General features: G+C 49.7%; 2 protein-coding genes and 1 non-coding gene across 3 annotated transcripts; 2 read left to right on the top strand and 1 right to left on the bottom strand.

Annotated features, from left to right (window-relative positions):
• Window positions 1-2,223: 2,223 nt before the first annotated feature.
• LOC149875626 (olfactory receptor 52D1-like) lies at window positions 2,224-3,177 on the bottom strand. The gene has a single exon (XM_090059845.1). The coding sequence runs from the start codon at window positions 3,175-3,177 to the stop codon at window positions 2,224-2,226; it is 954 nt and encodes a 317-aa protein (XP_089915971.1).
• A 3,000-nt stretch (window positions 3,178-6,177) lies between these two features.
• TRNAL-UAA (transfer RNA leucine (anticodon UAA)) lies at window positions 6,178-6,260 on the top strand. Its single transcript has one exon. It is a non-coding gene; the product is annotated as a tRNA-Leu (tRNA).
• An 8,973-nt stretch (window positions 6,261-15,233) lies between these two features.
• LOC149875624 (olfactory receptor 52B2-like) lies at window positions 15,234-16,184 on the top strand. The gene has a single exon (XM_090059703.1). It carries the CDS (start codon window positions 15,234-15,236, stop codon window positions 16,182-16,184), a length of 951 nt encoding a protein of 316 aa, XP_089915829.1.
• The last annotated feature ends 7,311 nt before the right edge of the window (window positions 16,185-23,495 follow it).

Here is a 23,495-nt window from a genome sequence, read left to right as displayed (position 1 = left end):
CACTCCTGGCAGTGCTCGGGGGAACAGGGACCCCCCCCAATGCCTGCTGATCCCCCATGACTAGTTTATAACAGGCCACAAGATCCCCCTCAGCCTTCTCTTCTGGAGACTGGACAGGTTCAGGTCCCGTCGCCTCTCCTCGTAGGGCCTGCCCTGCTGCCCCCCGATCATGCGAGTGGCCTCCTCTGGACCCTCTCCATGAATGATATGGAGGTCTCTGGGATTCCTGCACATGAATAATAAGGTTTCACAGATGATGACACTCTCTTGCCTCTGACAAGCAACAACAGAGCTCAGGGCTTTGCAGGTCTCCTCCTCTCCTTGGAGGAGAAAACAATGACTTGGCCTCTGAGAATTTCATTCAGGTGGCTCATTTATTTATGCTCTATTCCCCAATCTGCAGCAGACGCTATGGCTCAGAGTAGGCAGGCGACCTTCTTTCTCAGAGGTCTCAGAGCAAACCTTAAGGATGGACTTCCAAGAAGTAATGTGCTCCCCAAAACTGAGCCTAGATAGACAACTGCAGACAGAAAGCAACTGGCCTGGTTGCATACAGCAGCTCCCCCCGCCCCCATCACAATGCTGAGAACCAGCCACTGCTTCCCTAGAAACACTGCACAGCCCAAGTAGTCAGCAAAACAACTGGAGATAATGCCACGAAGAATCTAGCAAATGAATTTAATACTCTGTCTGGCTCAAGCTGGAAATAAGCTACTCTGTGTTAATTAGTTAAGAGAATTCAGCATCAAGCAATGGACCCAGGAACGCAGTGGGTTCTCCATGGTGTGCAGTCTGTAATGTGAGGCTGGGGCGGGGCGGGGAGGGGTCTTTCTAGCAACGCTCGAGCTCGATAGAGGTGCATCAATGAGGGTAAAAATTTAACTGGCTGATCATTTGTGAGTTGCTCTGCCCGGGAGGTCAAAGAGATCTGGACAAAGCTTCTTTTTGTCCCACAGTGCCCAATTTGGTGCATAACAGCACCACCTTGTGGCCCCTTCCATCCCAATATTGCACCGTTTTTTTCCTGCTAGACAGATTTGGAAAGATTCCCGAGAAAGCATGGTTTGCATAGCAAAAAAGAGCCTCTCCTTCCAGCATGTTCCTTTTCTTGCTGTGTTTGCATATGATAATGCAGCACAGATAACTGGCAAGTAACACAGCCCTTGTCACTCATCTGATAAATCCAGTAGGCTCAGAACAGGCCCTCTCTAAAGCTGTTCCTTCCCTAGGGAGATGGGCAAGGAGGCATGATCAGACTTCCTATGCCTGAAGAAGAGTGACTGCGCCCAGAGGCTTGCTAAAAACTTTTTTCCAACCACTCAGTTGGTCTAATAAAAGATATCACATATACCCAAAGAGTCTTGCCTGCCTATGCCCTTAGACCAACAGGGCTACCACCAAAAACCTGAGCAAATTCTTCAAATCAGGCCTCATGAAAAGGGTTGCAAGACCTGAGGGCCTGTTCTTGGCCACCCCCTGCATCCTCGGGCGGTTTGAAAGATTCAGATTGTGCGGAGAAATGACATGAGTCTTCTCTTTAAGCCTGTGTTATAAACACACACAGACTCTCTTCCCATACCTGTTGGAAACCAGATAGGTCTGCATGGCTCCCTGGCTGCCACCTTAGTGTATGTGCCCCACTGCCAGTCCCATGTCAACAAAGCCCCATGGGGAGGGCTCAGACTCTGCTGCTCTTAAAGGGAAAAGTCTCCCTGTTTGCACCAGGCCCTGGTTCGATGTGGCCTGGTGAGTTAGAGAAGAGGTGATGGCCATCATCCCAATCCCTTCTGAATGGAAACTATGAAAACTTTTTGCTTAGGAACTGGTCAGATCAAGGGATAACTGGATCAGTTAGCATGTGGACCTGCTAGAGCACCACTGACTCCTGGGCCTTGCAGTGGCTCTTGAATTCAACCCTCAGCTTCTTCAAGGAAGGAGTCCATGAAGATTGGAAGGGGTGATCCAGCAGGTCCTTTTGGGTCCTAGAGAGTCAGGGACATGGTGAAGGGGTCTTGCTGATTTGTTCAAATGGGGGGAATCTCCAGAAGCCACAGCATCCAAAATCCTTGACCCAGGAAGGGTTCAGGGGGTGGAAGGGTGAAAGGAGAGATGGGGCATCAGTAGAAACCTAGGTACTCTGAGAGGAGATCTCAGGAGGACAAGACAGCAGGGATAAATAAGTGATCCCAGCACCAGTGTGGCTTCATCTGCTAGAGTCATGGGTTATTTGGGGACGCTTTGCTTCTGACAAAGGAGGCCAAGCACCCAAACCCAAATCTCCTTGGTCTTCACCCCATACACGATGGGGTTCAGGGTGGGTGGCACCAGGAGGTAGAGTTTACCCAGCATGATGTGGACAGAGTGAGGGACATCAGGGCCAAAGTGGTGGGTGAAGAAGGAGAAGAAGGCCAGTGTGTAGAAGACAGAGAAGATAAAGATATGGGCCCCGCAGGTGCCAAAAGCCTTGAGGTGGGTGTCCTGAGAAGGGAGTCTCAGCACTGCCATGAGGATCAGGATGTAAGACACCATGTTGAAGATGGCATCCAACCTCACAGTCAGGAAGGCGGCCATGAGGCCGTAGACACTGTTGATGGTTATGTCGGCACAGGCCAGCTTGGCGATGCCCATGTTCTCACAGGACGTATGGTGGATCACGTTGGTCCTGCAGTAGAGTAACCGCTTGAGGAGGAAAACCCCAGGTGTCACCACACCAGTGCTCCCGGCTACCAGCCCCACTCCCATCTTCCCTATCATGGAGGTGGTCAAAATGCTGGTGTACCTCACGGGCTCACAGATGGCGATGTACCGGTCAAAAGGCATGGCCAACAAGATAGCTGACTCCAAGAGGTAGAGAGCATGGATGAAGACCATCTGAGTGAGGCAGCCCTCGAAGGGGATCTCCCCTGTGTCCCACCAAAATATGGCCAACATCTTGAGCACTAGGATCAAGCAGAAGATGATGTTGTTGAGGGCCAGCATGGCCAGGAAGATGTACATCAGTTCATGGAGGCTCTGCTTCCTCACCACAATCTGGATCACAGCTGTGTTACTCATGAGCGTGACCAGGAACATGGAGCAGAGGGGGTTGGAGAACCAGGCGTGGGCTGCCTCCAACCCGGGGATCCCTGTCAGCAGGAAGACAGAAGGGGTGGCCAGGCTGGAGTTGAGAGTCAACATAACAGCAGACGATGGGTTGCAAGATGCCCCCAAAAGCCAAATGTGACTGGAAGTAAAACACAATGGGAACTCTTAATCAACATGTTCCTGACATTTCTTTGAAGCCAAGAGTGGCTTTTTGGGCTGTTGGATGCTTTTCTTCCCATAAAAATGTTCCTTTTCTTTCCCAGATTCAAATGTTTCAAGACGCTGATGTGGAAATCTAGTGGAGTTTGCTAAAAAAGAATTTCCTGCTGCCTCCAGACCTGGAAAGTTGAGAAGCTTTTTGGAAAACTGCAGTGCAAGGTCCATGAGCTACCCCTTGGGAAGGAGTTGGGAGTGCACATGAATTTTGGGGGTAGAAATGAGTGGAGGGCAGTGGGGTTCGTATTGTGTGGACTTCTGGGAAGGCGGAGGGGGGTGCATGATTATATAGTGATGAAGAAACACAAACACTTGCATTGATGGAGGTGTAGCTGCCAGGGACTCAGTGCGGCGGGGAAAGGACTATGGACATTGATTTCGGTTGGTTGGTGGGAGATGACTGTCTGTAAATCTTTGGGGGCATTGAATGTGTTTTTGAATGCTGGATCTGTTATTTTCTACATTGGATTCATGAATGAATAAAGTTAAAAAAACCCCAAACTTTAAAATGAGGGATTTCCCCCATTTCATCCATTGAACGGACCTTGCCTAGAGAATTCAAGGAAAACACCAGCTTAACTCCCCTTCATCTTTGTTTGTTTGTTTGTTTTCCTGCAGGGAATTGCTGTTTTTCTTACCTATCACTTCAATGTGAGCTCCTGGCCCCAGAGACCCCGGGCAATGCTTCTTATGCTTGTTTGGCTGGAGCAACGCTCGTCCTGTTAGCTCCTTTTGCAGCACACTGCCTGCCAGGGAGACTCGGCCCTAAACCCCCTGCCTTGCTCCAGGAAGGCCTGATTCTGTGGGGTTGGATCTGTGGGGCATGGACCGGCCTGTGATACCGCCCTGGTCCTGCAGCCTGGTCAATACCCAGTTGTATCAGAACATGCCTCAGGCCCTAGGAGGTGTCAGGCTGGGAAGCAGCCAGCAGACCCCCCCATGAAATTGCCCCCCAGAAATGCCAGCCTGGAAGGGACCTTGTGGATCAGAGCCTGGTCCCCTGCCATCACTTGCAGCCACTGCAGGGGCTCCCATCATCAGCCGGTCCAGCTAAAAGCAAGGGGGCCACTGCCCTGGAAACATCAGTGTAGGGACCAGCCCGACCTCTGCAGCAAAGGATGGAGTGGGGGGTTGCTCTTGAAAGCTATAGGCTGAATGCCCCCGGCTCTTTCTAGCTGTGGTCCTAGGTCTGCTGTTTCTGACATGTGCCCCTGTGCTGAAAACAGGGGCGTCTCATTATTAGTGAGACTGGCCCTGCTTGCTCAGCCCATGCACCCCTTGCCTCTCCCCTCCCCTGAACCTGCCTCGTGTCTCTGGACTATCTCTTACCCTGGGCCCAGCAGCATCAGACCCCAATCTTGTCCCCTGGATGTTGCAACAACAGCACATCAGACCCCAATCTTGTCCCCTGGATGTTGCAACAACAGCGCATCAGACCCCAATCTTGTCCCCTGGATGTTGCAACAACAGCGATGATAATGAAGATGAAAAACCAATGATGAGCCAATGGTATGCTGTGGTTGCAAAACAAGCCAATAGCCTCCTGGGTTGTACTAACCAGACATCCCTTGCAAATCAAGGGCGGTGATGCTCCCACTGTAGTAGGCACAGGGAGGCCTCCCTGTTGTTTCCAGTGCCGGGGCCTACATTTTCAGAAAGATATGGACAGAGTGGAAAGAGCCCAGCACTGAGCAACACAAGGGATTAGAAGCTGGTGAGGAAAGCCTGAAAGACCTCAGGTCACTGAGGCCGGAGATGAGGAGATTGAGCGGGGATTTGATAACAGTCTTCACATCCCCAGTGGGGGATGACATCTTGCTGGGGTCGTTTGACCCCAGTACTCTTTCCTGCCATGGCAGGGGGTCGGACTAGATGATCTACTCAGGTCCCTTCTGACCCTAGAAACTACGAAACTATGAAACAGAGGATGGAGACGGGCTTTTCTCTGTGGCTGTAGGGGACAGGACTAGGAGCAATGACCTCCAGCTTCTGGAGGGGAAACTGAGGCAAGAAATGAGAAGGACTCTGAGGGTGGCCAGACATGGGTACAGGCACCTAGAAAAGTTGTGGAAACTCCATCCCTAGAAATTTTCAAGAGCAGGTTGGCCAGACATGTGGCCAAGATGGTTTAAGACACGTGGCCAGATGTGGTTACGATGGTTAAGATCCTGCCTTGAGCAAGAGGCTGGACTAGATGTGACCTCGCAAGGTCCCTTCCAGATCGACTTTCCCACGATCCTGTGATTTTCATTCTCCCAGACACCGCAGGCAGCTCTTGAACCCAAATCCTAAAAGCTGCCGAAGTTCCCAACGCCCCTTGATTTCAGTGCCTTGAGTCATGGAGAGGTGGATACAGAAGGAGAGGGGCTGAATGACACGACTGGGCGGTGCTGGGATTGGTGTCTCCATGGATTAGGCAGGGAATCCTGTTTATTCACAGTTGGACTCGATGGCCCTTAAGGTCCTTCGTAGACCTAGACTTATTAGGTGTTAGCAGCTTGAGGATTGCCTTCTGCCCCAAATGCATGTCAATGCAATGCAATCACACACCAGCTACCTCTGGAGTCCTGTGTTCAGGCTTGAACCCACCACTACAGAAGGGATGTGGACACATGGGAGGGAGTCCAGTAGAGGGCAATGAAAATGGTTGCAGGGCTGGGGGACATGGCTTGTAAGGAAAGGCTGAAGAAATGGGTGCTTTAGTCTGGAGAAGAGAAGCCTGAAGGGGATTTGATAGTGGGGGTTCAAAGGGGATGGGGCTGGTCCGTTCTCAGTGGGGGCAGATGACAGAGCAAGGAGCAGTGGGCTCAAGCTGCAGCAGGGGAAGTTGAGGTTGGATATTAGGAAAAACTTTCTCACAAAAGGAGAAGCTATTACACCAGGATGGCCGAGTGGTTAAGGCGTTGGACTTAAGATCCAATGGGTGTATACCTGCGTGGGTTCGAACCCCACTCCTGGTAACCGCTGCTTTTGGATGCACTCCTTGCTGGGGTTATTTGACCTGGCCAGGAGATATTTAAGCCTTGCCATCACCTTGCTCCATCCCTGCCCCTGCTCAACAGTGGCTGTGGGGGCCAGAGCCTGAACTGGGTGTAAGGGGAGGCAGGGTGGGGGATGTCAGGTGCAAGGTCTGTGCTGGCAGGGGCTTCGTGCAACAGGTGTTTATAGCACTGATTGTGCTAGGAGATGTATTAGAAGGGAGGAATAGGCTGCAATCTGACCTAGACAGGTTACAGGGGTGGGCGGATGAGAATAGGATGGGATTCAAGACTGACAAGTGCAAGGTGCTGCACCTGGGGAGGAAGAGCCAGCACCATACCTACAGGCAGAGGTAGAAAAAGATCTTGGAGTCATCACTGGTGCCAAGATGAACGTAGGCCGGCAGTGTGGGGACGCGGTCAGGACAGGGCTAATCTGGGGGGTGACCACTGCCAGCCCCACTGCTCTGTGATTCCTGCTGGGGCAGAGACCGCCTGGCTACAACTGACGGGGCATTGATCACTCTGCCATCACCCGGGACAATGCTCACGAGTTCATTAGCAATAAAGCGGTTAAGAGGTTGCAAGGCACAGACCTGTCCCATCCCATCCTCTGAGCAAGCATCAAAGTAACCCACTATGCAGCCTGCTCCATCATAGCAGAGCACTTACCCATCAGCGCGCCCTCTCCACCCTGGCATGAGCCAGCTCCACGGAGCAGCGAGGGAGGGACGTCTCCGCCTAGGCAGATCTTCCAGGCCCCGTGTGCGAGGCACCCTGGATGCCAGCAGCGAGGCGGCTGCAAAGAGAGGCAGGTCTGTGGCCTGGTGGCTGTTTAAATGCATGTCCCGTTGATGTCTTCCTCCCCTAGCCCGGTCCAGGCAGCAAACATCCCCCAGGCCCCTGGGAGAACCTGCTCCCTTTGCTGAGCCCCTGCTCCACACCACAGGCAGGGGGGATAGGCAGGCTGCAGAGCACTCACACCTGTGTGGAAGCACTTTTTGCTGCGGGGCAATGTCCCAGGCTTGGTCCTTGGCACAGCCAGAAGAGGGTCTGGCCCCATAGAGTCAGCCCAGTCCTGCTCTGTCCCACCTGCACTGCTGGCTGCTTCCCAGGTGAACCCATCCCCTGCAAGGTGTGCGCGCCCAGGGGTGGGGATATGTCTGGAGTGGGGCAGTACGGGGTGTGGGAGGAGAATAAACCTTGGAAGAGAATAAATTAGACACTGGAAACTCCCTAAAAAGACCCGCATCATTACCATAAATCCAAGGGGCTTTTGGCGTGATTTCTATAGCCCCTCACTACATGTCCTTAGACCCCCTACTGCTTTCATCTCCAAAAATGTCTGTAGGATTTTCCCATTGCTGGAGCAGGGGGATGTGATGGCATCCAACCTGGATTCAGTAATCAGGGGGCTGAGTCACACAGGCTGGGGCAGCAGAAGACATGCAAAAGAGACTGCATTGCAGCCCCGGAGTTGGGGTCCAAGGTGCAATAGCCCAGCTCTCCCCAGTGCCTGAATGCAGATGAAAGGAGGGCAGGAGCAAACATATAGCACATGAGAGAGAAAGGCAGAAGGGAAGAGACCTGAGAAGCTTGAGGGCTGTTATGTGACACAGACTTCTTGGGACTTAGCCTGGGTTTTGGGGCCCTGCTGACTGTATTGCCATGGACTAATTGATGCTGTTTTTCCTTCAGAAGAGCTGTCTGCTTCCCTGCATGGGACTTTGGGTGCTCTCCATCGTCTGGACAAGGTAAAGCTCCTCTCTAGGAGTTAAGCCAAGAGGCAGCGTTGCAAGGGGAGCATGGAAAACCAGTGGGAGCCCATCCATGCTAGAAGCGACCCCTGGGCAGGCTTCAGGGGTCCTCCAGGAAACTATATGGAGTGAAGGATCCTAAGTAAATGCTCCCCTGTCCTCTGTATAATATCCAGGGGAAAACAGAAGGACATAAGGAATAGGCAGGGAAATGGGGGGATCCTAATGGCAACACAAAATCATGTTCCTATTGGGATAACTGAGAGTGGGTGGCATAGCTGACATGCCTGGCTTGCTGGCATGGATGGGAATGACTTGAACAGGCAAGGGAGATAAAGAGGGGGTGCTGCTCTATTTTTTAAGAGACGTTCACTTGTTCCAAGGTGCATTACAAAGCAGGAGGTTTGCTTGTTGAAAGCCTCTGGGTCCAAGTACGAGGGGAGAACAGCAGAGGTGTTGGCTGTAGACCACCGGACCACAGAGAGGGTGAGGCTTTCTTCAAACAATTAACAGAGGTGTCCCAATTTAAGGATCTGGTACTGATGGGGGAGTGGGAGGTTAATTACCAGGACCTGAGTGGGGCATAGGCAGCCCAGCAAGCTCCTGAGGTATATTGGGGGATAACGTTTTGGTAGACATGGTGAGTAACCCAACTGGGGTGGGGGGGAATCTTCCCAAAAGCAGACTTGAATAAACTTCAAGCAACGAATGGGCAGGAGAGGCAAGTCTAAGGAGAAAAGGAGCCCAGGAGAGCTGGCTGTGCTTTCAGGAGGCCCTACACATAGTACACCAGCTCTTCTTATGGCAAGGAAAGATACAGAGCAAAAGACAGGCCTGGCTGAACACCGAACTTTTCAGTGAGTCGAAACTCTGAAAGGAATCCTGCAGAAAAGTGGCTGCTTGTCTGAGGGACGAGCACATCAGCATCCTGTGAGGATGGAGAGAAAAAAAATCATACATGAATGAAGACACAGGTAGCAAAGGCTGGACAAAGCGAAGCAGAAAGTATTCTACAGGCATGACAGAAGTAAGACTGCCAGCCCAAACAGCACCCACAACTACAGCCCAGCCCAGCCCGACGAGCGAAGCGATCAAACAGGTAGGAGAGAGGGGCCAGGGTAACGCTGGGACGAGGGGGCCAGCACACACATCCACGGGAGGCCTCAAATGCCTCTACACAAACGCTCGTAGCATGGGCAACAAGCAGGAGGAGCTCACCCTCCTGCTGGCTGACACAGCCCGGACACAGTGGGGATCACGGAAACGTGGTGGGACTCATCGCATGACTGGGTGGTGAATGTCAAGGGCTATAGGCTGTACAGGAGGGACAGGACGGGGAAGAGAGGTGGGGGCATGGCGCTCTATATTAAGGAGGAATACACATCCTCGTTAATTAGCAAGGAGCCAGGGGAGGGGCACTCTGAAGTGCTTTGGGTTAGGGTACAAGGCAGTCGAGGGGAAAGGGACTTAACGGTGGGAGTCTACTACAGACCTCCCAACCAGGGAGAAGAGCTTGACCAGGAATCCTTGGGTCAGCTCACGGAGGTGGTGAAGGCTAAGGATGTGGTGGTCATGGGGGACCTGAACTTCCCGGACAACTGCTGGGAGGTCCTGCACTCTGGCTTCTCCCTGGTGCCTTTTTTAAAGATTAGCAGGATATTGGTAACTCACAAATCCTCCAGATCGAAGGGGTTTTTTTGGTGATATGTTGCCCGCTACAGTATATAATCCTGCAATTTCAGACTGGGGGTCCTTCAGGACTCTAGGATGAATGCAATGAGATCCTGGCAATTTGTTACAGTTCAGTTGATTGATTTTATCTAAAACATTATGTTTTCATCTTAGTGTGGGTCAGTTCTGCTGACTTATGCCTTGGGATGAAAGGTGCTGGTGAGGGAAACTCCCCAACATTGAAGAAGCATAGAAAACGGGGGTTGAAAAGGACCTCAAGAGGTTACATCTAGTCCAACCCCCTGTTCAAAACAGGACCAGCCCCAACTACATCATCCCAGCCAGGGGTTTGCTTAGCTGTGTCTTGAACACCTGCAAGGATGGAGACTGCACCACCTCTCTGGCTAACCTGTTTCAGTGCTTCACCATCCTCCTCCTGAGCAAGTTTTTCCTAACATCCAACCTCAACTTCCCTTGCTGCGGCTTGAGCCCATTGCTCCTTGGCCTGTCATCTGCCCCCACTGGGAAAAGCCCCAGCTCCATCCTCTTTGAAATGTCCCTGCAGGGAGTTGAAAGCTGCTAGTAAATCTTCCGTAGAAAAGACTAAATCAAAGAGCTCTTTAGTTTTTATCAATATCCGTATCCTCTCTTCATGCTTCTTTTGCACTCTGCCCATCCGATGGCCCCACTGAGTCTCTGCCAGGCTTCCTGATTCTAATGCACTTAAAACAATTCAACGAGAGTCCCGGTGATGAACCTCCCTTTTAACATCCATCATCACATGCAGTGTCGGGCAGATATTTCATCCAATTGCACATCTCTAGCAAAGCTGGGATTAGGTGTTCTCCTTCCCAGTCCTTGATCTTGTGTATGCATAAGAGATCTTGTCCGGTGCCTGATGAATCTGCTTGTAAGGAGTCCTGGGACCACCATGCCAAGACCTTTGATGCATACATCTAGGTATGGAGGTGTGGAGGCTGCCCAAGACCATGTCTCCCCTTTAGGCCAGTGAGACAGAATCCAAAAGCCACATTGAGTCCAGATGTTCAGTGCCTCAATGATTGTAGCTTCTGCAATGGATACGAACCACTGCTGCCTGCCTAAAACCTCAACGAGGGTGCATTTCTATCAGGGTGATATCCCTTAGCTTTCCTCCAGCCAAGGAGTACCCACAAGGTGATGGTGGCTAAGTTTTTGAGGCATCCTAGACTCTCCTTACTCTGGAGGCTGCAACGTTGTGGTATTTTATAGGAGCTCCCCACCATGAGTAACTCACCAGCAAGCCCCCCGATCAGATGCATCTTGGAGTCATACCCAGGACCAGAAAGAGACAGTACAGTCTAGCTAAAGGCAGTCAGGCTACTTGTATTGGGGTGCCTGACTCTAGGCTCCTACATTCAAGAAAGGAGCTATTTTAATGTAATTATTCTCATTGCAGTTGTTTCTCATGGTGTCTCTTCTCCTTTCCCGATTCCTAGCTCAGCTGTCACGTCCTCACGTTTCATGCCAGGTAGGCAATGGAAATTTCCTTCTTTTCTGTCTCAGTGGGTTCATTAATGCACAGTAGTCACTGTGCATTTAGTTTAGTACTTGCATGGTTTTTTTCAGGACAGTTACTGCACAGTAGCCTAATAACACTGCATGGTGATGTATTACCATGGGTTTTTTTTTTACTGGCATGCTACTCCACAGGGTTATTAGGCTACTATGAAGTAAGCATCCCATGGATATGCACCCAGTTTCTCCTAAATAGTAAAGGGCTATGAATGCTTAAACCAATATGCTCTCTGTGATACAGCTGCCTGCTCCAGGGACAAGGGCCAGCTACTGCCTTAATTGCACGTATCCATGGAGGGAAGTGAAAGTAGGACCAGGGACCTGTGGTGCCAGACCCCTAAATCCCCAGCTCATAAGACAAAGGGCTTGGGTTGTGACTAGGGCTAGAAATGGGTCTTGTGTAGGTTCTCTGTGGGCCCAGATGAAAAGAGCCATATGCCTCTATGAAGGACACATTTGAAGCCAGTAAATCACATCTCCAACCCCTGCTGTGAAGCACAGGGTAAGGCGATGGTGGCAGTGGTTTTGTGACTCCTCTTCCTCCTATTCCACGCATTGCCAGCCAGGCTCCAAAAAGGAGTCCAGACTGTAGCTGAGTTAACTCCTTGCTATACTTCACCACCTGGCTCAGGGTTTAAAATCACACTGGCCAGACCCTTTTGGATCCCAGCAGGCTCTGAGTCCCCTTTGGGGACTCTCCAATTGGAAACATAAATATCCACAGCTGCAAAACCCAGTCAGTGCAGATTCCCCACCGCCTATTGCTCCCCTTGCGTCAGATAGAGATTTTCTTCATTCTTGACCAGGACAGGATCTGGGTGAGTTGTCTGGGCTCAGGGATAACGTGTAGGGTTTCGTAGGGTATGTTTTGTTCCCATCATACCATACATATAGGGTTTTGTAGGGTTTTTTAGGTATGATGGGAATAAAAGGCAGGAGATTTGCAGCCCTGGATGAAGCACCGTCTAGCCTCAGAGATGGGGAGATGCCGCTCACTCAGAGAAGACTTATCTGCTAGCATTGCTGCTGGGGGAGAGGACACACAGGTGGACAGATGTTCAAAAAGCCCAAGGTGGATTTGATTTAAGTTATGCAGTTTTCTGTAAGTGGCATAGTTTAGATCAGCAAACACAGCACACATTTGCCCTTTGGTGGCGGTGGTGGAGCGGGGGGGGAAATGTTAAACTGAGTTCTGCTATTTTTAATCTAGTCTATGAGCACCAAATTTCTTTTCTGTTATGGGTATAGACCAGTTTCCAATCACTTATACGGGTAAAAGTGTAATGTCTGTACCTGGCTGCAACAAGCATTTCCCGACCTCACAAACCTTCTCTTAGCACGTAGCCTTTCCATGGGATTGGGCTGGTGTTTCTCTGTGCTGTGCAAACACACGGGGAAAGTGTTTACACCTCTGGAAAGCATCTTCAGCCCCTTCCAGATGAAGTTGCCAGGGAAGGGAAGGGGATGTGTCTTGCAGTGAAGGCAAAAAATGGGTGGTAGTATTCATTCCCAGCTTTGCTTCTCATGGAGGGGAGCAGGAACTAGGATCTTCTGCTTGCCAACCATGACTCTGCCACTGACATGCTATGCAGCCTTGGTCTAGTCATTGACCCTTGCTGTGCCCTATTTTTTTTTTAAATTAGAGCTTCATTTTTTTAAGTACTGCCTGTTATGTTTGCTTTGCTATTTGTTTAGGGAGATGGCAGGTGACCACAGGGGAGGTAGCAGAGCAGTAGGGACCACCAGATCTAATAGGATTTGAGTGTGGCTTCAAGAGAAGCAGGTGTTGCCTATCTTTGTAGGGGGTTTGGACCAGAGCTAAACTGTTCTCAGTGGGAGCGAATGACAGGACAAGGAGCAATGGGCTCAAGCTGCAGCAAGGGAAGTTGGGGTTGGATATTAGGAAAAACTTTCTCACTAGGAGGGTGGTGCAGCACTGGAACAGGCTACCCAGAGAGCTGGTGGGGTCTCCATCCTTGGAGGTTTTGAAGCCCCAGGTAGACAAAGCCTTGGCTGGGTTGATGCAGTTGGGGCTGGCCCTGCTTGGAGCAGGGGGTTGGACTAGATGTGACCTCCTGAGGTCCCTTCAACCCTCATTTTCTGGGATTATGTGATTCTCTGCCTGCAGGTCCCTTCAGCTGATGCAGTCAGTGCATTGGTAGGTTGTTATCTTCTGGCAACCCAGGTATTAGAGATGGGCTGTGACACCTTGTGTGGGCAGTGATTAGGTCTTACCAGCAAAAGCCCATTCAGAGGCAGGGCATGTCAATAGGTTCAGTGAAAGGCAGGAAGGTCTGAATTACTGCTATGTAACCAGATGTACAGCACTGTCAGGACAGACAGACAGCTCCAGAGCTGCCTTGTTTCCAAGCACTCATACTTCGGAGGGATGGGACGGCAGCAAAATCTGCTTCCTCTCACTTTGCACAAGCAGTGTGACCTATGCCAAACTCTCCAGACAGGGTCTTTCTCCTCTACAGCCTCTGCACTGACTGCAGCACAGCATGGACGTATCTGATCTAGGTTCAGCTCTGAACAGCCTCAACATCAGCACAGACCAGAAAAACCTGTCTGGGAAACAAGGAAAGTACTAGGGGAGGTGAGTAAAGTGCAGCTACATTCACATTGTGCTGGCTGGACTGTGCCTTGGAAACACCGGCACTACCCAGCCCTTAAAGTTTATCTATTTTTCCCCTGGCTTCTGCTCCTTCCAGGATCAAGGCATGTGGTCACGAGGGTATGGGTCTCCTCTTCCACGGGGTCTGTAAAGCATCTTGTATTGTTGTTAGCTGTCACTTATTGTGTAGTAGCCTTGACAGCCAGCTTTTTAATGATTGGGACCCTCCTGGAGCACAGGGTAGGGATGCAGTCCCTGCCTTGAAGAGGTTACTGCCTGTAAGAGTCATACCATATGGGGAAGCAATAGGCAAGAATGTGTGAGATTATAGAAACATAGAAAATGATGGTGGGAAGTGACCTCAAGAGGTCACATCTAGTCCAACACCCTGCTTAAAGCAAGACCATCCCTGACTATAGCACCCAAGCAAGGCTTTATCTAACTGGGTCTTAAAACCTCCAAGGATGGTGAGTCCACGACCTGTCTGGGTAACCTGTTCCAGTGCTTCACCACCCTCCTAGTAAGAAAAATTTTCCTAATATCCAACCTCAACTTCCCTTACTGCAACTGGAGCCCATTGCTTCTTGTCTTGTCATCTGCCCCCTCTGAGACCAGTCCAGCTCCATCTTCTTTGCAACACCCTGGCAGGGAGTCAAAGGCTGCTGTTAAATACCCAGTCTTCTCTTCTCCCAACTATATCAGCCCAGTTCCCTCAGTTTGTCCTTACAAGTCATGTCCCACAGTCCCCCAAACCATTTTCACTGTCCTCTGCTGGACTCTCTCCAATGTGTCCACATCCTTTCTGTAGTGGGGGGTCCACAACTGGGCACATGACTCCAGATGTGGCCTCCCCAGTGCTGAATGCAGGAGAAAAATCATTTCCCTCGATCTGCTGTAAACACTCTTACTAATGCAGCTCAGGATGCTGTTAGCCTTCTTGGCAACAAGGGCACACTGTTGCTTGGGTGCAATAAAATAAATGGAATAAAATAAATAACAGCATTGGCTGTGCGGGGTGCGGGGAGGCTGGGTGTCAGGACTCCTGGGTTGTGCTCCAAGTTGAAGGGCTAGTTTGCTATGTGAACTGGAACAAATCAGATATCATCTCTGTGTTGCTCACTCTGGAAAGTGCATTTATTGCTATTGTGTTCAATACAAATGTGCAGGATGGTGCTTCCTCTCCTTGGTGGTAGGGGGTGAAGGGTTCAGCAGGGTTTGGAAGTTGCTGTGGGGACCTCAGAGAAAAAGCCCTTCCTCTCTCCAAAGCAGGAGCTATAAATGCAAATGATAGCACTGCCTTTATCTGCAGAGAAGGGGATCAACAGGAAGGCAGACAGGAAACCTCGTCACATCATGTTGTCCGCCAATCAAACCAGCTTTCACCCTGCTTCTTTCATTCTGCTCGGCATCCCCGGAATGGAGGACCTGCATTTTTGGATCTCCATCCCCTTCTGCTTGATGTACTTCATCGCCCTGCTGGGAAACTTTACCCTGCTCTTTGTCATCGCCACGGAGCGAAGTCTCCATGAGCCCATGTACCTTTTCCTGGCCATGCTGGCAGTGGCTGATCTCATCCTATCTTCCTCCACGGTGCCCAAAGCCCTGAGCGTGTTCTGGTCCCATTCCAATGAAATCTCTTTCAATGCCTGCCTCACCCAGATGTTCTTCACCCACATCAGCTTTATCGCGGAGTCCACAATCCTGTTGGCCATGGCGTTTGATCGATACATCGCCATCTGCAACCCGCTGAGATACACGGCTGTGCTCAGGCATTCGGTGATAGCAAAGATAGGGCTGGCTGCCATCACTAGGAGCTTTTGCGTCATGTTCCCCACCATTTTCCTCCTCCGGAGGTTGCCCTACTGTGGGCACCGCGTCATGCCGCACACATACTGCGAGCACATGGGCATTGCCCGATTGGCCTGTGCGGATATTGCTGTCAATATCTGGTATGGCTTCACAACCACGCTTTTATCACCAGGGGTTGATGTTGTGCTTATCGTTGTATCCTACATCCTCATCCTCCGGGCCGTCTTCCGGCTCCCATCCAAGGAGGCCCGTCTCAAGGCTCTCAGTACGTGTGGCTCTCACCTCTGTATCATCGTCATGTTCTACTTGCCGGCATTTTTCTCGTTTTTCACCCATCGGTTTGGCCATAACATCCCCCATCACATTCACATCCTATTGGCCAACCTCTATGTGCTTCTTCCACCCATGCTGAACCCCATTGTTTATGCAGTAAAGACAAAACTCATTCGGGAAAGGGTGGCCCACATGTTCTTCAAGGCAGCACAGTGGTTCTGAATGGGGTGGTAAGGTATGACCCCCGTTGAAATAAGGCATATGCAAGTTGTCTGCACCAGAGCTGGGGAGGAAGTTCAAGAAATGGGAACCTTGCTGTAGATCATGGGGTTTCTGCCTTGTCTGGGGCTTCAGCAAATGACATTTGCAGCTGCCTGACTCATTCCTAAGTGTAAACCTTGGTCTTCAGAAAAGAAAACAAATCAGTGGGTCGCAAATCCAAAGCCCGGTGTAGCCTCACTGGAACACTGATCCATATTTATTGCTCACACAAAGGCTTTGCTAAAGCATTGGCCAAAGTAGACTTGACCAGCCAACCTGACTGATGCATGAACTCCTGATGTGGGCCACATGTGAACTCCTGCCAGAAGATGGGAGGGGGAAGATGGCCATTCAAGGTGTAGGCTAGGTCAGTACCTGCATGACAAGACCAGAACAGGAACACTCAGGTCAACATGTGAAACACGACCACATGATGGTTTGAGACATTCAATATACAGATGGGATGCAGTGCATAATTTGTTTTGATCATTGTATAAAAGGAAAGTTGGAAAGTATGGAAACTTTGTAATGGCCTGGGGGAGTCTGCATGGTGTTGCACCAACTACCCTTTCATAGGTACAAATGCCTTAACTTCTGGTCTGATGCGCATGTTAGGGCTGTGATTGTAGAAAATAAACCTGGCCGAATCCATGTCAATGAACCAAGTCTGTGGTCATTCTTTAAGACAAGACTGGTATTAGGCTCTTCTGGCTGTGACTTGTTAACACTGAAGTGCCTGAGACTTTAGCATTGACAACACATCAATAGCACCCAATGAGGACATCAGCAATGATGGCACTGATATCACTCAACAACACTCATCAAGGCCGTTAGATCAGAACTGCAGCTGTTCGAAGTTGCATTTTGCTCCATCAAAGGTAGAGTTGGATGCAGAGGCACCAGGTCAAGAAGTGCATTTCTGAGCTGTACTTGACATTACTCCCATGCCTACCCTAACTTACCCTACTCCCATGTCTAACCCTAACCCTAACCCTTACAGCTCTACCATGATGAACTTACTGTTGGGTGGGTGTCTTTAATTCTTGTATATCAATGTTTTCAAGCATATTGAATTTGCTTACTTAAGTATGGACTAATACAGATCCAGTTGTTGAGCTAGAGACAAGAATTATTGGGTGATATTCCTGTGGGTTGTGTTATACAAGAGGATGGTTTAAATGAACATACAAGTCCCACGTAGCCTTAAAACAGATGAACACCACAGCTAGCATGAACCAGCACTGTTGCTTTTAAGTCAAAGGAATTATTCTGATTTGGATCTGGCTTAGATTGCAAGCTGTTTTATCTTTGGAACAAAAAGTCTTTTTAAAAGGAAAATGGAGGGATTATAATTATTTACTTGAAATGGAATTAATTATTGATGAGGCTAATGTCCCATTAGTCCAACACCTGCTGGATTCCCCAAAAAACAACGAGAAGAAAAAAAGGCATATTGGTGGGAAATCCAAACTGAGTTAGAGACGTACAATCAGAAAATAACCGGTGCAACTAAGGAAAGAAAGGTGAAGTTGGTAGTAAATATAAAGATGCTGGGGACAGTAGAAAAGTAGAAAAAGGAAGCAGAACAGAGCAAAGAAGAATCTGTGACTATGGATAAATAGGAGAAGTTTTGGAAGTTTAGTAGGACTCAAATGCAACTTAACAAGGTGGTTGGTCCATTATTGAATGGGTATAGTTTAACCATCAAACTAATGAAAAAGAGGCAAAAAGACTAAATAAATATTTCTGTTCTATGCCTGGCAAAAAGACAGATAATATATCTTTTTTGTATATGCAAAAAATGATAGCAAAAATAAAATGCTTTCCATTCCAGGAATAAGGAAGGGAAGATAGCTTGCATTCATGAGTTTTAAAAGAGGCAATAATAGCCAGTGAGTTTATCATGCCAATAATATAGAGGCAAGGTAAATACCCCTAGGGAACCCAGGTAATTATAAATCTCTCTGCCTGAGTTTTGGCACAGGCAAATAGTGGGGCAGCTGGGACTTGTTTAATAAAAAAGTAAAGGGGGATAATATAATTACTTCTATTTTTCATGGAATTGTGAACAATTTCCCTTTAAAATTCTGGAGTGCACAGGGCTTGGTACATCATGATGCTTTGATTAAGAAAAGAGAATGATCTGAAATCAATAAGGGGCACCTTAAATGGATTAAAAACTGCCCCTCTGGCAGGTCCGAAAAATTTAATTATAGATGAGAAATCATTCTTGAGCAGGTACATTTTAGAAGGATCTTGATGGCTCTGGTTCTGAGCTCGGTGCTGTGTAACAGTTGTGTTCATGACCTGAAAGAAAATAGAAAGTCATTGCTGGTAACATTTGGGTGACGAAAAAATAAGAGGCATAGAGGAAAACAGTGAGTACGGGCACATGGGGGGAGAGGTTGTGTTATCTGTGCAGTTGGCATGGTTGAGACTGCTGCAGAAATATGAGGTCTAGTTTTGGGGTCTGAACTGGAGGGGGTTCGGAGAAGAGGCTCAAGCCTGGAAAACATGCCCTGTGTCGGATGTTAAGGTTGCATTACTAGCTCATGATAAAAGGCACGAGCTAAACATAGAGTCCTAGAGAAGTCCAACTTGCAGAGACCTCCAGAGGTCACATCTAGGCCAACCCCCTCTCCAAACCGACCCAGACACATGCATTGTCCAACGTCTTAGCAGAACAACAGTCACCCCTAACACAGAAGCAGACATCACACCTGAATCTGCCACAAGGAAAGTAGGGGGACCGTGGGCAGCCAACATCTTGCAGCTGTAAAAGATTTTAATATACACTTGAGACATCCCAGGCACTCCACTAGAAAGAGGCAACCCTCCCACCACCCCAGTCCGTACCAGTCTGACACCAAATTTGGCATTGGTCTGACCCTGAGTGGATGTCAAAGACCCTCAAGCCAGGGCCCTCTGGCTTTGGTCCCAGCAGGAGCATTGGCACAGCCCAGTCCCCATCCCCAGCCTGGGCTGCAACCAGCACCCAAGAGAGGAGGGTTGAGTGTTTCCATTCTGGGGTTGGGAACATGAGGCACAGAAATGCCTGAGCAAGGTTCACAAAGGGAAGGATTGACTGGGAACTGCACTCAAATTCCCTGCATGCCAACCCGCGGTCTCTTCCAGCAAGCCAGGCATGCCCTTTGCTGCCATCCATGATAATAGTGGTTCCCACTGGCTGTCAAGTTGGGCATAAAAGGGGACCAGCAGACATCACCCCCTGGCAGGCAGAATCCTTCCTAAAACCATGCTCAAGCATGGTCTTCTCCCCTCCCGCCATGGATGCTCCCAGAGGTGCAGAGGACATCCTCCAGGATCTCTCACTGCCTTTTCACCATTGCAATGCCTAACACATTGAGTGCTGGAGTGTATGCACAAGTTTTACTTCCCCCGTTCACATCCTAGGCAGCCTAAGCATTTCTAAGCCTAAGCATTACTGGGCCTGTGAGATGGCAGCCCCATCCCAATAATGAATGTGAAGGGCTAACATCTCACAGTTGGCACAATCCACAGGGCGTGGGGACATAGAAGGTCTGATGGCATGGGAAAAACAGAAAGGGAAGGGGCTGAATCCTCTTCTCTCCTGGTGCCAGGGTATTTGGAATCAGAGCACCGAGGGTGGGGCAAGTAGATAGACCCCACCCTCCCCTTCTTTGCTAGCCAATCAAGCCTATCTTCTCCTTATTCCTTCCTCTTCCCATGATTATCCCTACACAGCCATCCCTACAGAAAAGAGTGAATGGACATGGGCTCAACATCCTTGCACAAGCCCATGGCAGAACCCTTCAGCCTCCCTGGACCATCCATTGCTGACTTCAGAGAGTTGTCCTTAGACAATCCTAAAAACCAACTTGAGCATGAAATTGCAATACAAGAAACCATGCACAGACTGAATTTGACTAACTTAGGTCTTGGCAGGAACTGGATTCCTGCCCATTACATGGGCTGGCTGTTTCCTCTGGTGTCTCTCCAGGTGAGAACTGCTCTGGTCATCTCAAATGATCTATTAAACCCCTTGATTACCTCTGTCTCAGCACCTTCCCCTCCCCTTGCCCCTTTCCCTTCCCTGAAGGTTGATCTGAATCCCTTCGGGCTGAGGAAGGAAGTGAAACCAGGTCTCCTACCCACTGGGCAAGTGCTCTACCAACTAAGCTGTTATGTAAAGGCAGGTGACATTACCACCACCGGTCAGGTAGCACAAGTCGCGCTATGTGCTCTGGATCCTGAGTGAATGGAGATGCCTAAGTCTGGCTGCACATTGGCACCTCTAATCACACGTGGGTGCTCTGAATAGCCCTTCAGAGTCATTAAGCTCTCCCCATTCACTATACAGGGTTATATTTGCATCTGGGATACACAGGTGCAGTTTCATGGACTGCCATGGACTTGTGCAATTCATATAAGCTGTGAGTCTGACCAGTGACCTGCTAAACTTTGTTGCACTCCTCAAATGGATATCATATTGTTCTTGTATGGATCAATCCTTGTGGAGTTAGCTCTGACCCATGATCCCTGCTCTTCATGAAAAGAATCAACCTGTATATTATTGCTGCTTTGCATCACCACAGCTGTGCAGACATAATGGCACAACCCCATCATTGTGGCCTATGTCCTTCTCTCTTACAAACAGTTGCAGAATCACAGGACAAGGCTAGGAACCCCTGATCCAGACTGGACATCAGAGCCTTAATTGTCTCTCCCATGTCTCTCAGAGCACAAGAATCATGTTCTGGCTCATAGTAATTAAGTGCCCTTCCTCTAGAAGGCAATGGGAGATAGCACAAGAATCATGTTCTGGCCCATAGTAATTAAGTGCCCTTCCTCTAGAAGGCAATGGGAGATTTTATCACGTTGTCCAACACACTCCAAGTTGCCCCAGGGTACTCCAGAATAGCTCCTAATGAACTTACATGTTTTTCATTGAATAGGAACAGCATTCCTGCAATGATGCATCTGACCCTTGATGACCCTTTCAAAGCTATGATTCTATGATTGTATGAATGCCATCTCTTCCTTTGGTCAGTGGTTTTGTATACAGGATCATAGGAAAGTTTGCAGATGACACCAAGCTGGGGAGAATAGTAGATATGCTGGAAGGTAGGGCTAGGACTCAGAGGGAGTTAGGCCAAAAGAAATTTCATGAGGTTCAACAAGGAGAAGTGCAAAGTCCTACACTAAGAATGGAGCAATCCCATGCACTGGTACAAGCTGGGGGTGACAGTGGGCAATAAACTGCATGGGATCCAACAGTGTGCCCTAGTTGCCTAACAGCATCCTGGGATGCATTGGTAGGGGCATTGCCAGATGATCGAGGGAAGTAATTCTTCCCCTCTATTCAATGATGGTGAGGCCTAGTTGTGGGTCTCACACTATAGAAGGGATGTGGACAAGTTGGAGAGAGTCCAGTGGAGGGCAATGGGCATGGTCCAAGGTCTGGGGGACATGACTTGTGAGGAGAGGATGAGGGAACTGGGTTTATTTCATCTGAAGAAGAGAAGACCAAGGGCATTCATGAACGCCTGATTGCTAAAAAGGAGGCATACACCTGGTGGAAGGGAGGGGCTATCACCAAAGAGGAGTATGCCTCCACCACTCAGGTCTGTAAGGGGGCTGTTAGAAAAGCTAAGGCAGATACTGAGCTAGGGCTAGCTTCAAGGATCAAAGATAATAAAAAGTCCTTTTTTAAATATTATAGGGAGAATGAAGAAGGCACCAGGTAATGTGGGGCCCCTGCAGGATATGCTTGGCAATCTGGTGGTTGCACCAGAGGAGAAAGCAGACCTCTTTAACAAATTCTTTGCTTCCATTTTCTTGTGCAGGGACTGGGACTCCCTGACCAAGATTTCAGATGGACTCGGGAGAAACTCCGCCAGGCCTAAGATTGGGGAGGACTGGGTTAGAGAGCTTCTGGAGGGGCTGGACTTGTTTAAATCAGCAGGTCCAGATGATCTCCACACCAGGGTGTTGAGGGAATTGGCAGGGGTTATTGTGAGGCCTCTGACATGGCTTTATGAGCACTCATGGTGCTCTGGCCAGGTGCCAGATGACTGGAAGAAAGTCAATGTGGTCCCCATCTTTAAAAAGGGGAGGAGGGAGGACCCAGGCAACTATGTGGCAGAAAGCCACCTTGTTTCTCCCAAAAAGCTCTGCCCTGTGACACTGTGACTAAAATCTCTGAGCTGCAACCATTTGATTAGGGTGGGTCAGCAGGCAGGGGACTGCACCCTCGGCCCGTCTATTTATGTAAATTGAGCTGGCTGCAGTCCTGAGGGAGGGGGGAAACCTGCTCCCTCTGCCTATGTGACTTGCATCAGCCACCTGGGTGGGGGGTTTCTACCTGGGGAGCTGGGATCTGCCTGGCAACTGGTGATGCATTTCAAATTGTTTGGCTGACAGCCAACTGGGGCTGACCTCCACTGGACCAGGTGAATGAGGTCACAGGGGGCTATATAGGTTGTGGGGGGAGAAGGCTCACTCTCTTCGGCCATGAGGTGAAGCAGCAGCAAAGCAGGGGAGACAGAGGAGCCTTGCCATCGGGACCCAGCTCTCTCTCTCACCCCCAGACTCCAGAGGGGAAACTGGAGAACTCTGGAAGATGCTTGTGAGGAAGCTACTCAATCACATTAGATATTTAGCGGGCAGTAACACAGATGCGTGATCAAAAGGCTACCTCAGCCACTCTGTTTGCTCTTTAGGATTTCTAAGATATTGCTCAACCCTGTACCCTAGTTTACCCTACCCCTTGTAATCAATAAAGTTCTCCTTTTTGACTGGTGTGGGAGACTTATTGAGGGGTGGGTCTAAATTACGCCAGAGAGACCCCTTAGGTCTGCAGACTAAGGGAGACTTTACTTTTTGCCCCCTTGACTTGGGGAAGTGCCCCAAGTGCCTGTACCGGGTCGAGTACCCGTCGGACTATTAGGCCTGTGTTTCCCCGAGGACACAGGGCCGAGACAGTCCCTTTTCGGGGTGGTGGTGGCACGTTACCCCCAGACTAGCGAGTGTGCTGCGGGAGAGGGGTCAGCCAAGCATATGGTGCCCCTAGGGAGGCATTTGGAGCCTGGAAGGTGGTCGGGCGCAGGGAGGTGGGGGGGCTCAACGCAGGAGCACCCCCTACTGGCCTGCCACAACTATAGGCCCATTAATTTTACTTCCATCCTGGAGTAACTCTTTGAGAAGATTATCATGGAGCACATCTGTGATGGGCCAGCAGCAGGGATGATGCTCAAGGGCAACCAGCATGGTTTCATTAGGGGCAGGTAA

This window comes from Crocodylus siamensis, chromosome 1 (genome assembly GCF_052110815.1).
Source record: "Crocodylus siamensis isolate JL-2025a chromosome 1, ASM5211081v1, whole genome shotgun sequence".
Lineage (NCBI taxonomy): Eukaryota > Metazoa > Chordata > Crocodylia > Crocodylidae > Crocodylus > Crocodylus siamensis.
This window is presented reverse-complemented; position numbering and strand designations above follow the sequence as displayed.